General features: G+C 64.0%; 1 protein-coding gene and 1 long non-coding RNA gene across 7 annotated transcripts in view; one reads left to right on the top strand and one right to left on the bottom strand.

Annotated features, from left to right (window-relative positions):
- Nucleotides 1-14: 14 nt before the first annotated feature.
- Nucleotides 15-14,467, top strand: LOC132597276 (uncharacterized). Its single transcript, XR_009563847.1, has 6 exons — nt 15-6,379; nt 7,189-7,323; nt 7,869-8,097; nt 8,282-12,139; nt 12,404-12,482; nt 12,677-14,467. It is a non-coding gene; the product is annotated as an uncharacterized lncRNA (long non-coding RNA).
- Nucleotides 4,774-14,542, bottom strand: part of SYT2 (synaptotagmin 2) — an 87,818-nt gene continuing 78,049 nt past the window's right edge. For 5 of the 6 annotated variants that reach the window (XM_030844413.2, XM_060297411.1, XM_060298106.1 and 2 more), the window contains exons 3-9: nt 13,715-13,881; nt 12,727-12,843; nt 12,320-12,487; nt 11,981-12,148; nt 11,068-11,185; nt 10,224-10,357; nt 4,774-9,674 (exon numbers count right to left, since the gene is read on the bottom strand). In XM_030844413.2, coding sequence (XP_030700273.1) covers nt 9,468-9,674; nt 10,224-10,357; nt 11,068-11,185; nt 11,981-12,148; nt 12,320-12,487; nt 12,727-12,843; nt 13,715-13,881 — 1,079 coding nt within the window. In that variant the 3' untranslated portion in view covers nt 4,774-9,467. Of the gene's footprint in view, nt 9,675-10,223; nt 10,358-11,067; nt 11,186-11,980; nt 12,149-12,319; nt 12,488-12,726; nt 12,844-13,714; nt 14,228-14,542 lie in introns of those variants that run through there. The other variant, XM_060295949.1, reaches the window with a different exon arrangement.

The raw sequence follows: 14,542 nt of genomic DNA, 5'->3' as shown, positions 1-14,542 counted from the left end.
TTGCGTGGGGGGGATGCTGAAAGTGAAGTTTCATATCTTCCACTGTAGCGTTTCCTTTGTTCTGGGGGAGGGGAGCAGGCACGAGGCCTTGGCCTTGACCCTGGCTCTCCGGCACACCCTGGGTGCTGGGCCAGGACTGGAAAAGGAAACTGAATTATTAGGACGTCACCTGGACTCTCTTGCATCAGGCAGACCAGGCAGAGGGGCCGCAGCACGCCCTCCGCTCCGTCTGTGCCTTTCGGGGGCGCGGGCGGCTCTCGGAACCCGGTCGGGCTGTGTCCCGCGCCTCCCTCCAGCCCTTCTGTGTCAGGCCTCTCCACTCAGGAAGCCAGGCTCTGTGGCTAGAGCCCGTGGTGTGGACCAGCCCGTGATCTCAGGCGCTCTCTCTCTTATGCAACTAAGTCTGTGAGACAGACTCTGAATCTGGTCTCTTTCCAGGCTGTGCTGGTCCGCGAGGTGATGGTCAGGGGCCCCCTCGCTACCTCTGGGGTTGCGCCCTGTCACCGCGGTGCCTGGATGGGTGGTCAGCGCTGGGGGGAGGGCCTCGTCGGCCTTGGCCAGCCGTTTTCTGGACAGGCCGCACCTCTGGGAGTGACAACCAGCCTCTGAGCGTCTGAGTCTCTGGCTGAAGCCTCACTGCTTCTCCCCCTCGTGCCTGAGGCCCCAGGCTGGGCCTTGGAAGGGTCTGAAGGAAGGACGCGCGCTGGCCTGTCTCCTCGGCCCACTTGCAGGGCGTCAGCTCCTCTGCTTCCCTGCGCTGAGCAAATCGTGTGCATGTTAGCGCCACTCGGGGCAAAAGGCAGCTGGAATCCCACTTCCAAGCCTGTGGACCCCACCAAGGTGTGTGTGAACTGCCAGCGTGGAGGGGAGCAGCTCGTCTCCGTCTCCAGGTTTCTGGCCCTGGAGCAGGCTTCTCCCACCCAGACGGACACAGACAGAGGGGCTTCCCAGCTTCCAGGCCACCGTGTGCCTCCGAAGGGAAAACCTCGGGGACTCAGCAGCTGGGCCAGTAGGGAGTGGGCCCCTGGTTCCATCCACTGGGTGAGCGCTGGCGTCCTGGCCTCCAGCACCACCCCTGACTCTGGACGTGGCGGCCAGCGGTCATAGGTGGTCCTGCCCCTGTCGGGGCCCAGTTACAAGTACAGAGCGTGGTCCCCATTACTGAGTTTTAAGGCAGGTTTCAGCACCTCGGAGGGTGTGTCTCCTGACCTTGTAGGAAGGCAGCTGTGGCGGCAGAACGAGGCCGCTGAAAGGACCGGGCGTCGGGGCCCAGGGCCAGCGCCTGTCCTGACCCGCCGTGCGGCCGTCTGTGAAAGGGGGCTGGGTCGGTGGTCCTCAGGACCCCTTCTTGGCTTGAGAGTCTGTGGTTTGTTGATTCCTAGGGAGACCAGAACATTTCTCGCTCAGAGTTTTTGCTCTAACTTCAAAAATTCTTTTCTTCTCATTAAGATGGCTTAAGAGTGTGTCAAGGTGGGAAAGTGAATTCAGTCTGGAGGGTAGTGGCCGTCCCTCCTGATGGCCTGGTGAGAATATGCAAACCCGCGGGGGTGGAAACACGGCCTCTGGATGAGTGGTTCTCATGGGAGGGGCCCGGCTCCTGGCGTCCAGACGGCAGACCCGCTGTGTTTCTCCCCACCGGCCACTCAGCTCTGCCTTAAGCACCAGAGGGCCTTCCTCGAGGAAACCCCAGCCTTTAGTTTTGTGGGGCTGTCGCAAGCCGAGGTCCCTCCCCTGAGCAGGGCTGCAGGGAGTTCACACCAAAGGCTGCAGGACCGAGCAGCCCCCGGGGAGGAGGGGGAGGGCCAGGGTCTGGGGCCCGCATCCCTCAGCTTTGCTCGGCCCCCCGGATGGGTGTGTAGACTGTGTCAAGGATGGCCACTGATCGCTTGTGCTCTGATTAGATTGGGCAGTAGATCAGCTTCACTGCGGCCCCGGGAACCGTCGTTGTCACAGCTGCTTGGGGGTGAGGTGGGCTCGGGAGAATCTGGACCGGCCGGTGGCCGCGTAGCAGGCGATGCAGCCCCTCCTGTGAGGGTCGTGGTCGGACGTCAGGTTGAGGAGGGGTCCTGGGAGCCCCTCCTTGGGAAGCACATGTAGAGACAGACACGGCTGAGGGTTGGCCTGATGCTGCCTTAGGAGGTTTCGAGCTTTGGGGGTCACTCTTGCTTCTAGCCTGTGTGCACACGCGTGTTTGCTACATGGAGATTTCAAAATGCAGTCTCATCACCCAGTTTCATCCAAGTGTGTTACTCTGTTAACTCATATCTTTTGCTTCCCCCCTCCATTCCCCAGAGGGCTTCTCTCTGAGCTTCTTCTCCAATTAATCTGCTTATCATTTGGGACTGGGAATCTGCCAGAGTGACCTTTTCTGTTACTTCTCCAGATTTTCCCCTAATGCTCCCAGCAAACTTTTCCTGGGTGGCCCTTTAAGGTGACCTCACGATGCTCCTGTCTTTGCAAAATAAACACACCTTTCACCCTCCCGCCTACTCTCATCTTCCTCCCCATTAATTTTTTGCTTTTCTCACTTGGAGCTGGTGGTGCTTTAGAGGAGAGATTGTCCACGAATCAGCCCCGACTCTTCCGGTTGCAAAGCTGACTGGCTGTGCCACTTCCCCCTCGAAGGTGAGGTTTGGCCCTAGCCTGGGCGGGGCCCATGGGCAGCCTGGCCTCGTCTGCGCAGCTAGAGACTGAGTGAGTCCTCAGGAGGGCACCAGGCAGTGTCGGTGCGTCTGGGACAGTGGCTCATCTGCTGTTGCCTTGCAGGAGCGGGTTCAGGAAAGGCAGGGCCCCGGGGGCCTCGTTGAAGCCTCGATGGTCTCACAGAAGCAGGACTCGGGGTGGGGGCAGGTCCTGGACGTGGGGTGCTAGGCTGGCCTCTGAGCCTGACCTGCGTCCTCTCTCCATACCGCGCTCTTCTGGGGAGGGGGCTCGGAGGGAAAGGCGAGGGGCTCAAGCCAAGACAGCAGGAGGTGGGCCACAGGGGTGGGGGTCCCCTTGCACCCCTGAAAGGCTGGGGCTGCTGTCAGGCTGGCCCCCAGGTGGGGGAGGGTGAGACTGTGTCCCCATGTCCCGCCATGGGGGAGTCTGACTCAGGCTGCAGCGCCGTGGTCCCCCCTCGTCCCCCTCCGTTCCCTCTGCCTCTGTCTTGATCGGTGGAAAGAGCCGTGAGACCCTCCCTGGGGTCTCCACACCCCCATTCCAGGGGTAGCATTTTGTCTCTGTTCACCTTACCCCCACCTGACTTCCCCTCCAAGAAAGCACCAGAGGGACCGTTTGAAGTCGGCTCCGTTGTAAATACACGTGGTGGGGATAGGGGTTTAGGGAGGGACCCAGATGCGCTTTGTGAGCTGAATGTATTTTTATGCAATTCTGAGTGGCCTTTCAACTCTGAGATGAATGATCTTGTTTTACTGGTTATTATATAGTATTATTAAGTATTCTGTGTTTGAAAGTTTGGGAATAATAATATCCACATCTACATGATGCCTGTAAACACAACAGTATTTATAAATAAGTAAATTGTGTTTTAACTTTGTGACTGTCTCCACAGTTTAGGAAATGGGGTTTATAGAACCTTACATAGGGCCAGCCTGTGGTAGTTTCATGTCACCATCCTTGCCACTGGGGGCCTCTGTCCCAGGGACGGCCACAGGGGCCAAGGAGGAGCCTGGGGGGCTCCCAGCCTCGGGGGTGGGCACTGGTGCTCTCACCCCGGGCGGCCGGGGCCCTGAGAAGGTGGCTTCCTTGGGTTCCCGGGGTCTCTGCCCGCTGCTCTGTGCAGCACTGTCTCTGCAGGGCCACCGCTCGGTTCAGGGCAGCCGGAACCGCTCCATGGCTCCGAACTCTAAAGGCAGCTGGTGGGGGTCACTGGAGGCTAAGGTGCTCGGCCGCTGGCAGGGGGGCCAGGGTCGGGCCCTCCGTCCGTCCTAGTGCACCCCATCTGGTTTGCTCAGACCCATTCACACCCAGCGGAGGCCCCGTCACCGAGCTGGAGGTCGCGGAGGTGAGGGAGGGAGGCGTCTTCTCCCCTGCGGCCACCCGGCTGCTGGCCTGCGGCCCAAATCGGAGGCAAAGGATCAGGTCTGGAGTGAGGGCTTCTCTGGGTGCCCGCTGGGCCCGGGCAGTCAGCGGAGACTGGGCATCGCCTGGAGGTGGTGAGGCCCGGCCCTTCCCTCCTGAAGACTCCCCAGCCCTCGTGCTGAGCTGGCCTTGCCCCCCTCATTCCCAGCCTCTGCCAGGCCAACCTTACAGGCTCTGCCTTCTCGTCCCTGGAGCTTGGCCCTGAGCCGGACGCCCCGCTCCACCTGCGGCAGAGGGGCTGCGGGGGCCTCCCTGCGGAGACGGCCCCCAGATCGCAGTGAGGACGGGTCACCCTTCCAGGTATGGGGGCGGTGCTGCCCTACCGTCTCTTTCCAGAAAATCCTGAAGCCCCGTCCTCGGCCTCAGGAGTCACAGACGTCTGAAGAAGTCGGCTGCGGTGAGCTAACCGAGGGCTTGTAGGAACCGTCCCTCCTCTGACCCCACCCCAGGGCCAGACGGTGGCCGCGCCCCGAGCCCGGCTCTGCTGGCAGTGGGGAGCCGGGGGTCTAGTCCACCCCAGCAGCTGCCCTGAGGGCCCACGCGCCCACCGCCCAGCCGGACCTGGCCTGGCCTTCTGGTTCCTCCAGCCCCCGAGGGAAGAGCCGTGTCCCCAGCCTCACCCCCCGCGCGGACCCTGGGGCGGCTCCTGCTCCCCAGCCCCGCAGGAACCACCAGAGACCGCCCCCAGCGTGCTTTCAGCTCATTCCTTTAATAAGGAGATGCCGCTTATTACAAAAGAACACGTTGACAAGAGATGAGACAAGAACAGAGTCCACGGGGCGGGGGGGTGGGTGCTGGACATGGGTCCTTCCTGGGACGGCGAAGGCAGGGGTCCTGGTGGGGCTGCGCGTGCCAGGGGGCCTGGGGCCTGCCCGCCATGCTCTTGCAGTCTTCAGACCCCAGGATTTCAGAAGCAGCGGATCCCGCCCTCGGAGAGGAAGCGCCAGGGCAGAACGTCTGGCTTCTCGGAAGGGGTCCTGGGGTCCCGATGGCTGAGGGGGGCCCTATGCACCCCCGGCTCCCGCCACCCCCCCAGCACAAGGGGCCTGGCTCGTAGCGCACAGGGCCCGCCTGCCCACCTGCGGCCTCGGCGGCGCTCCTGTCAGACCCCCTGCATTTCCCCCTCCTCCCATCAGGGCTGGCCGGAGGGGTCGCTCCCGTGCGTGGCGTTCCTCTGCACCGGGGCCTGCGGCTACTGTCCCTCCTGGTTCAGCGAGATGGCTCGGGACCTGGGGCCCCCTTCTACCTCCCGCCCTCCCATGGGACACCTGGCCGGGGCTGGGCCGGGGCGCTGGCGAGGGTCCCTCGTAGCCAGAGCCGCCCAGCCGCAGGAGAGAGCATGCGGGGGAGCTTGGCCTACTGTGCTCTCCAGCCCCCAGGGTCCCTCCCCACTGCCACCCTTGGCCCCCCAAGCCCCCAGTGTCACGTGAGCAGGGCTGGTTGTCCACCCGGGCGGCATTGGGGACCTGACCACAGACCCGGCCACCAACAGCTCCTGAGAACCCTCGTCGCCTGCACGGGCTACCCCCATGGCCCATCCACCCCCCGACGTGGAGTCGGACCGCAACACCAGGTGAGGGAGCCGGGCCAGCGGGGGCATCTGCTGGGGCCCCACTGGGAGACCTGGACACCATCCGTCCTCGCAACGTGGGGCTGGGAGCAGAGGTGACGATGGGTGAGCCCTTCACGAGTGTCCTGAGGGGAGCCCTGGGAGGATGGCCCCGCAGGGGCCCCTGTATGGCTTTTCAGTGAATTCAGAGAGTGGGAGGAGGGGGCACACCACACACACACACACAGGGCACAGGGCTGGACGCAGGGCGCCGAGGGTCAGCTCTGCCCACGGTCCCCTGGTCAGACCTGGGCCAGAGGCCAACTCCCCCCCGGCGCGTGGCAGGGCAGGGGGGCCGGGAGGGCGAGGGGAAGGACTTTACACACAGAGTCGAAGGAGCAGTTCAAGTTGTGTAAAACGGGGCTGGGGGCACTCAGCATTGCCATGCGGTTATTTACACAGAGTTGAGACATGCATCTTGGTGGGATGAGACTGGGGTCGTGTTCACAGGTGACCACCCTCTCCGTGAGGCTCAAATGGCTTCAGAAGGTTCTTGTTGTCGCTTAAAAAATATATTCTTGTGTCTTCAAGTCACAGTGTCCCCCTTCCCAGTATTGCAGCTCAAAGAATGGGTAGAATCCTGGTGACCTGTCCCTGCCCCGAGGCTCGGGGTGAGAGCGAGGCAGCAGTGGTCGCAGGACTGGCCTGCCAGACAGAGCATGGACGGCGGGGCAGCCTGAGTTTTGGGTGAGTCCCAAACAGCGCCTAGGAGGGACTGACTTACACTTTGAAATTATTGGTTGTTTATCTGAAATTCAAATTTAACTTGGTGCCCTGCATTTTTATTCGCCAAATCTGGCAACCATGTTGGGGGGCTGAGGGTCACCACGATCAGGCCTGGGGACCCTCCCCTGTCTGCCACCACCCAGGGCAGAACCAGGGCTCTGAGGCAGGAAGGGGGATGGAGTGGAGGGAGACCCAGGGACAGCCTCTCTGTGGGGCTGAGGGAAACAGAAGCCAGACACGTGGGGGGCGGGACGCCCTCCCTCCCCAACCCCAGGGGCGGCCCCCCCAGTTCGCTCACCCACCACCTCCCACTGCAGGGCTAGTGGGGGACCTGCAGCGACCCCACCCCCACCCCCACCCCTCACTGAAGCCCTGGGCCAGCAAGACCATCTCAAACCAATTCTAGAAGCACAAGCTACATATGGTTCCTGGGAAGTAAAAAGACCAGGCCTGAGGCTGCGTGCATCCCTGCTGTCCCTTCCCCCAGCCGAGCGACCCGGAACGTCACTTCCCATCCGGCCCGGCACCGGTCGCTCATCATCGGGGGCTTCCCCCAGCTTCCCCCAGCCCTCAGCTTGCGCGGCCAAAGTCCGGAAACGTGCCCAGAGCCCTGGCGGAGTTGGTTCCACTCTGGAATGATTATTCAAGGAGAAAGGAGGAAACAGAGCTTTCTGGCCTCACCTCCATTTTCTGGGTGGCACTGGGTTTCGTTTTTCATGGTTTCAGTCCCTTTGTAAAAATCGCCTCTTCTACTTTCCTCTCTGCAATAGACTTTGGGAGTGAAAACGCACAGCCTGGAGGCCTCCAGAACCCCTCGTAGCCAACCTTAGTTCTGGCCCACTCAGGGCAGGATGCCGACACGCCAGAAACGAGCCTGGTGGCAGTGAAGGTGCTCTGTGGACTGGGTAAGGACCCTCAGGTGCAGGACACTTGGGACCAGTGTTGTTTCCCCACCTAGTTTGTGGGCCCGGTAGATGCCTTCTGCTCAGACGGCTCCTCTGAGGCAGGGGCCCAGCCAGGACCGGCCAGAACCCAGGAGCACACTGCTCCCCTCCCGCGTCCCCTTGGCTCCGCACTGGTGCCCACACTCAACCTCCCTGCCCCTGAGGCTACCCACTCGAGGTGGGCCCAGAGCCGTAATCCAGCCGCGTCTCCGGGCCCAGGACCCCCAGAGCAGCAGACGTGCTGCGGAGCCTCTCCCCTTCCCGCCGGGAGAGAGGCGAGTCCTGGGCTCAGGGGGGTGGACGAGAATCCCAGATGGTGGAAGGTGGTCGGGAAGGGGCGGGAGAGTGAAGGTGGAGGGTGAGAAGTCAGCTCTGTGGGCCCCGGGGGAGGCTGGGGGGAGGGGGCCCCGAGGAAGCACCAGATCCCATAGCTCTGCAGGGGGGCATCCAGGCCGGGACAGCCCCCTGTGGTCCCCCGGGCCTGAAGCCTCACTCTTGTCCTACAGCCCGGGCCCTAGGACCAGCCCACAGTCTTCGTCAGGTCCCAGCTTCTCGGCATCAAGTGAAGAATGACTTCCTGAGGACCAAGGGCCACGGGCAAGCCTGAGCCCCACTGCCCAGCTGCTGCTCCTGGAGGAGACGGCTTCTTACCACCTGCCCGGCCAGGAAACGCAGCCGGGCAGGAACACATGCCTGCTCCTTTCTGACAGTGAAAGAGACGTCCCTCTGCCTCAGGTGCCCGCAGACGCCAGGGGGGCTCGACGGGGTGGGAGGTGCTGCCACGGGTGCTGGGAAAGAGGCTGCCACGGGTGCTGCCACGGGTGCTGGGAAGCCTTGAGTGTTCTGGGCCGAGGAGAGGGCCGGGGCCTGCAGCTGCAGAGACGAGGGCGGCTGAGGGGGGCCGCATGCTCTCGCCCAGGCTGCAGGTTTGGAAGGAGACTCGGTGCACACTGGACTAACGTATATATGGCTTTTTATCGATGCTGGGGACACGAGGTGAGCGGGGAACGAGCACAGTGACCGCGGGGCAGAACCCGGCCCACGTCCTCCGCCACCGCTCGGAATGGCCGCCCTGCTCCTCGGGATTCACAGCAAGTCCCTCGGGAGTGCTGGGCGGGGGCCTCCCCGCAGGACCCCTGGGAAAACTCAGCTAGCTGTCCACTACCCTCCCCTCCTTACCTGGGCCTCAGGGGAGCTAAGAACCTGTAAACCTTCCTTTTCAAGCCCTCTGGCCCTGAACGGATACCGTGTCTTCAGACAGCGCAGCTCCACTTTGATTAAGGGAGAAGCACAGGCGGGAGGGGAAGAGATGCCAGTGACTGCTGGCTTCCGTCCTAGAAAGGGAGCCGACATCTGGGTCTCCCACCGCAAGGGCAAAGGCCCGGCAGTTTCATTTTGGCCTTTCTGGGAAGCGGGTCTTCTGTTTCTTTGCGGTTTGACATCACCCGTCAGCAAGGTGAGGTCGCGGGATGGACAGTCCCCGTTCAAGTCCAGCCAGTCTAGCCTATAGCTCAGGTCTGTGGTGTCCCGGGAAGCCCCCGGCAGCAGGAGGAGGTCCACGCCGGCACCGGGCTTTGGTCCTGGCTCTGCACAGTCCAGTCTCCCCGTCTCGCCTCCCAAACAAACAAACAGCCACTCCCACACAGCGTGGGAGTTCCCCAGTCTGAGCAGGGTTCTAAGCCCTCTGCTCCCACAAGGCACCCTGTCCGCGGCCCTCCACGAGCACAGGGGATGCGCACACACGCACGGATCCCTGGCCGCTGGCTGCCTTCCGTCAGGAGTCAGGAGGTGCTGCCATTGCGTTGGTCCGGAACGCTCAGAAAACAGAAAATGCCACCACTTTCTGCCGAGAGAGCCTCCCTCGGGGTAAGGGCTGGGCGGAGCTTTGGAGGAGGAGGGTGGCGGGCATGCAGCGAGGAAGCTCCCGGGGCGACGACGGGCCAGGCTTCTCTCACCTCCGAGGGGCCCTCCTCAGCCGCCGTTGGAGGGAGGGGGTCTTTAGAAAGAGGACGAGGGCAGAGGAGCGAGGGCACGGCCGCACACGGGTGGGCAGGGACGCCTCGAGGGCTGCCCAGCTGAGGCAGCAGCGGCTCTGGCCGCGGCCCCTACTTGTTCTTGCCCAGCAGCGCGTCCACCTCCTCCTCGGGCTTCAGTGAGTGCCACTGGGCGATGGGCCGGCGGGGGTTGGCCAGCATGTCGGACCAGTGCCGCAGCTCCGTGCCCGTGGCGCTGCTGCCCACGAAGATCTTGCCGATGGCTTCGTTCTTGCCCAGCTTGTCGTAATCCAGCACGGTGACCACCACCTGGACTTTCTGCAGGGGGCAAAGGGAAGGGCAGTGGGCAGGAGAAGGGCCCGGCGGCCGGCCCCTCCCTCCCCAGCTCTAACTGGGCGGGCAGGCACACAGAGGTGGGGCCCGTGCCTCTGACGCATTCTTCGCTTCTACCAACGACTGAACACAGGCCCCCGGCAGCGTGCTGAGCGCCTGGGAGCAGAAGGGCAGACGCATCCTCGCAAGGTGACAAAGGTCACACCCGAGAGGCCAGCAGGAGGCACCTCGGGACCTCAGAGGGAGTGACGTCCGGCTGGTGAGTTAGGGCAGGCTTCACGGAGGAAGTGACCTGGACTGGGGGGTGGAGGGGCAGCAGGGGCAGGTGGGCGTCCACCGCCTCAGCGGCTGCAGCCTCTCCACACACACGCCCTGCCACCACCTCGCGGCCAAAAGGAGGTGTCTGTGAGCAGCTCCCGCTCACCTCCCCAGAAAAGGGGCGGGCTGGGAAGTGCCGGGCATGGCCGGCCGGCCGTCTGTAGCAGTCAGTGGGGGAGGCCACCCGCCCCACGTCCACCCCTGCCAGCCCAGCACCTGGATCTGCTCGAAGGGGATCTCGAAGCTGAAGGACTCGTTGAAGTACGGGTTCAGGGTCTTCTTCTTCACTGTCGTCTTCTTCTTCTTGAGCCTCTTGCCGTTCTGCATCAGGTGGATCTTCACGTAGGGGTCTGTGCGGAGGCAGCCGGCGAGGCCCTGAGCACGCGCCCGGCCCGCCAGCCCAGGGACGGCAGAGCCAGCTTCCGGGCCAGGGCGGCCAGAGGCTTCACCTCTGGGACCCGCCATGGCTGTGGCCGCCTGGAGCTCGGGGCTCTGCTGGGACGGGCCGGCGCTCAGTGAGGAGCCAGGGGGCCACTTGGTGGTGTCCGTCCTGGGCAGGGGGCACGTCAGCGACCCACCCCATCCCATCCTCCCGACCTTGTCAATGAGCAACGAGGCCCAGAGAAGGGCACCCGTCTGCCCGAGGTCACACGGGGGCTCAGGGACAGAGCTGGGCTGGCGGGAACCTGAGCAGTTCAGGAGGCCGGGCAGTCGCACCCCCCAGCCCCGCCCAGAGCCCCTTCCAAGGCAGGGCCACCCCCATCTCCCCCGCCCCCGGTAGAAGGGCCCGCGTCAGGCCGAGCCCTCCCACCGCCTGCCCTCCCTGTCCCTGCCTCACCTGGGGGTGACGTCCCTGACCCCTTCCCTCCAGAGCCCACAGGGAGAGCAGCAGAAAGGCAGCTCTCAGCGGGGCTCCCCGCCCCGTCCTGCCCTGAGGACCCAAAGCCGCTCAGACAGCCTGTGTGTCCCGCGCATCTGAGGCCTGCTATCCAGGTCGAGGGCTCTGGGCCGCGACCGGCTGGCAGGTGCCCCCGATGGCGGCCAGAAGCCACGCACACACCTGAAAGGCCACCCACGTCCATCTTCTTGAGGTTCTTGGCCTCCAGGATGCAGACGGTGAGCTTCCCAGCCGTGGGCACGTAGCGCAACGAGGTGCAGATGTCACCCAGCTTCTCCGGCTGTCGGGGGAAGGGGACGCGGTCAGCGCAGCAGCGCCTGTGTCCAGCACAGCTGACCCCCTCGGGGCCTCGGCCAGGGGGGGCACAGCCCTGGCCGTGACAGGTGGACACTGCAGTGCCGAGGACAGGCTGCTGGCGGCGTGGGGTTTGCCGGGGCCCCTCCCCAGCCTGGCAGGTGGCGGAGGGGGACGAAGAGGGGATGCGGGGAGCCCCCCTTCCTGATCACAGCCATCCCACTTGCAGAGCGAGCTGCGGTCCTCCAAGCCCTCGGCATCCCTTTCCTTGTGTTAGCGTCACAGGGCAAGGACCTCGTGACTAGCAAGAGGGGGCTCCTGGGCCCGAGAGCTCGGCCGGCGCCACGGCACAGTCGAGGCTTCTCAGAGGCGGGCCTCGGGACCCAGGCTGGCCGCCTCACCCACAGCCCGGTCAGGGTGCTGACCCTTCCTCCGGGCGACCTGCATGGACTCGGCCAACACGCCCAGCTGGTGCTGGGAAGGGATGGGGGCTAAATGGGGGCTTTGGCACACAGTAGGTGCTCGATAAGTATGTGGCGAATGAGTGCGTGCGCGCTGTGGCAGTTTCTAGGAAGACAGGCCCCCCCTTGCTGAGAACCCTCTAGAACAATGTGGGCTCTCCCTGTGGGTGAATGTGGTCCCCAGGTGGGTCGCCGGCCCTAAGTGGGCCCAAAGCCGCGGAAGAAACACGAGTGACGCGTCCTGTCCCCCTGAGGTGCCCCCTCGTCCGCAGACAGAGCCGGGGGCGTGGGGCGGACCCGCCAAGCTCTCCTGCCCTCACCTCCTCCTTCTCTCCGCCCTGCAGGTCCCTCCACTCCTCGATGGGCTGCCCCAGGTCCACGGTGTTCATGGGCACCTTCACCTCCCCGATGATGTCGTGTTTGGAGAAGCGGTCAAAGTCGTAGATGGCCATCACCAGGGTCTTGCCCCCCAGCTCCTGGTAGGGCACCTGCAGGGCACAGGCAGGATGGAGGGGTCAGGGCAGCTCGGGGCCTCTGGGGGCCCTGCAGGACACCTGCCAAGTCTGCGGACACCCGGGCTCGGGTCCAGGCCGAGCTGGTTCTGGGCGTCAGCCACAGCCCAGGACCAGGGGAAGGTCCGCAGCGGGCCAGCCTGTCACCTTGAAGGTGAAAGTCTCATTGAAGGCGGGGTTCAGCGTCTTCCGATGGACTTTGGTCTCATATTTCTTCTTCTTGTCTGGAAGGAGGAAGACCTTGACATAAGGGTCCGAGGTGCCGCCCATGTCCAGGGCGGGGAGCTCCGCGGCCTGCAGGACGCCCACGGTGAGCTGTGGAGTGAGTGGGCGCCGGGTCAGCCCCGAGGGGGCGGGCAGGTGGGTGCCGGACAGGAAGTCGGCCTCCATCTCCCTCCCCGGGGAATCGGAGTAACACGGGGGAGACGGTCGCCGCGAGGTGACTGGTCTGCCCGAGGAGGGCGGCACGTGGACGGCGGGTAGCACAGCCCTTCTTCCCTACAGCCGGGGTGCCCGCCCCGTGGAGCCCTGGGGGCCGCCCCCGCGCCGCACACCTGGTTGGCCTGGAAGTCGTAGTCCAGGGAGAACTGCAGCTTCCCCAGGTTCTCCGGCTCCTCGGCCTCACCCTCGCCCTCGCCCTCCGTCAGGCCCGTCTCGGCGTCGTCATCGTCCTGGGGGGCTGAGGAGGGGAGGGAGGGTCAAGGGAGAAAAGGCGGGGTGCCTGCCCCCGTGCAGACCCCAACCCAGAGCTGGAGGGGCTCCGTCGGGCCCCGCTTCCCCTCAGCCCCCAGCCCGGCCCTGTCCCTGCGGGGCCAGCACGGCCCAGATGCCACGCGGCTTCTTGAGTGGCGGAGCCTCCCTGTGACCCCCGCCCCGCCCCCAGCTCAGGCCACCACGTGGGCAGCACGTACCAGGCGTGCAGGCCGGGCGTCCAGGCCAGGCGAGTCCACAGGTGGGAGGAGAAGGGAGAGAGTGGTAAGAAAATCCTGCAGCTCAGACCAGCCGCATGGCAGGGCCGGGGCCCCCACAGGCTCACACGCACACGCACGTCCACGTGCGTGCTCACACACGCTCTCACACACGTGTGCACGTGCACGCACAAACTCAAAGGCCACGGCCCCTGGCTGACCTCCTGAGATCAGCCCTCCTTCCTCCCTCCACACTGATTCCTTGAGCAAGAAATTCCTCCCAGAACAAACATGGGGAAAGTGAGGCGCCCGGGGCCTCTGCAAACTTAAAAGGAGACACAGGTACATCAGGGCGTCTTCCAGGCTCCTCCCTGAAAGATGGGGAGAAGAGCCACGTCCTTGTGGACGAGAGACGGACCCACAGGGCCCCACAATGAGGACATGGTCCAGCAGCCCTGCCGGTGGGAAACCGGGTCACACGATGGTGGCTTCCTGGTGGGCGGGGGTCTCTCTTCCCAGCATTTTGTCCCAACGGCCTCCTTTCGGGTCAGTCAAGGACAGTCCCTGCTGACCTGAGCGAGCTCTTCCCACCTGGAGAGCATCGAGGGGCCTCTGGTCACCCGGCCCCGCCTACCTGGCCACCCTTCATGTCCTTCATGTTCATGGCGTTCTTGGCGCCCTTGCCCTTCTCCTTCTTGTTCTTCTTCTTCTTCCAGCAGCACTTCTTGCAGATGCAGAAGCAGCAGGCGAGGAGCAGAAGGCCCAGGAGCACCGCGATGGCGCCCAGCGCCCAGGGGGGCACTGCCCACAGGGAGATGGGGTCAGCGGCGCTCGGGCAGCCCCGACCCCTCAGGGATAGAAAGCTGGGTCGGGGCCCGGCCCTGCTGCCGCACCCCGCGTTGTAAACCCACGTTAAGTTGCATACTTCGGTGCCCTCCCCTTTCTGCCGCCCCAGCGGGGACAGCCTGTGACAGGGACAGCAGCCAGGCGCATACCACGGGGCCCCCATCTGGGCTCTGCTGAGATCTAACGACTTTGACCCTTGGAACTGCGGCTTACACGAAGGATGGGAGGGTCCTCATCAGACCCCGGTGGGGTAGGAAGGCCCGGCCCTCAGGCGCAGTCCTGAGAGGGCTGAGCCTGCTCCAGGAGGCCGGGCTCAGAGGGCCCACGGGTTTGGGGAAGTGCGGGGAGGGGCGGGCCGCGGGCCGGCCGGGGCTGCTCTCCGAGGTGCTGAAGCACCGCCTCCCACCAGTGGGGCTGCTCCCCGAATCCGGACCTCGGGTTTCTCCCCACAGCCTTTACCAGAAATCCAGGAAGCAGTAGGGGGTTTTATTTTCTATCTTGCAAAATAAAGTAGTTTTAAAGTATGACTGGAAAACTTGAATAGTGATTTCTGTTTCATAATTTTTTATCTTCTTTTGGTTCCATCTTTTGACAGATTTCTAAGTATAAGAACGTT

Source organism: Globicephala melas, chromosome 1 (genome assembly GCF_963455315.2).
Source record: "Globicephala melas chromosome 1, mGloMel1.2, whole genome shotgun sequence".
Lineage (NCBI taxonomy): Eukaryota > Metazoa > Chordata > Mammalia > Artiodactyla > Delphinidae > Globicephala > Globicephala melas.
The sequence above is the reverse complement of the archived record's forward strand: the minus strand, read 5'-3'. Positions and strand labels throughout refer to the sequence as shown.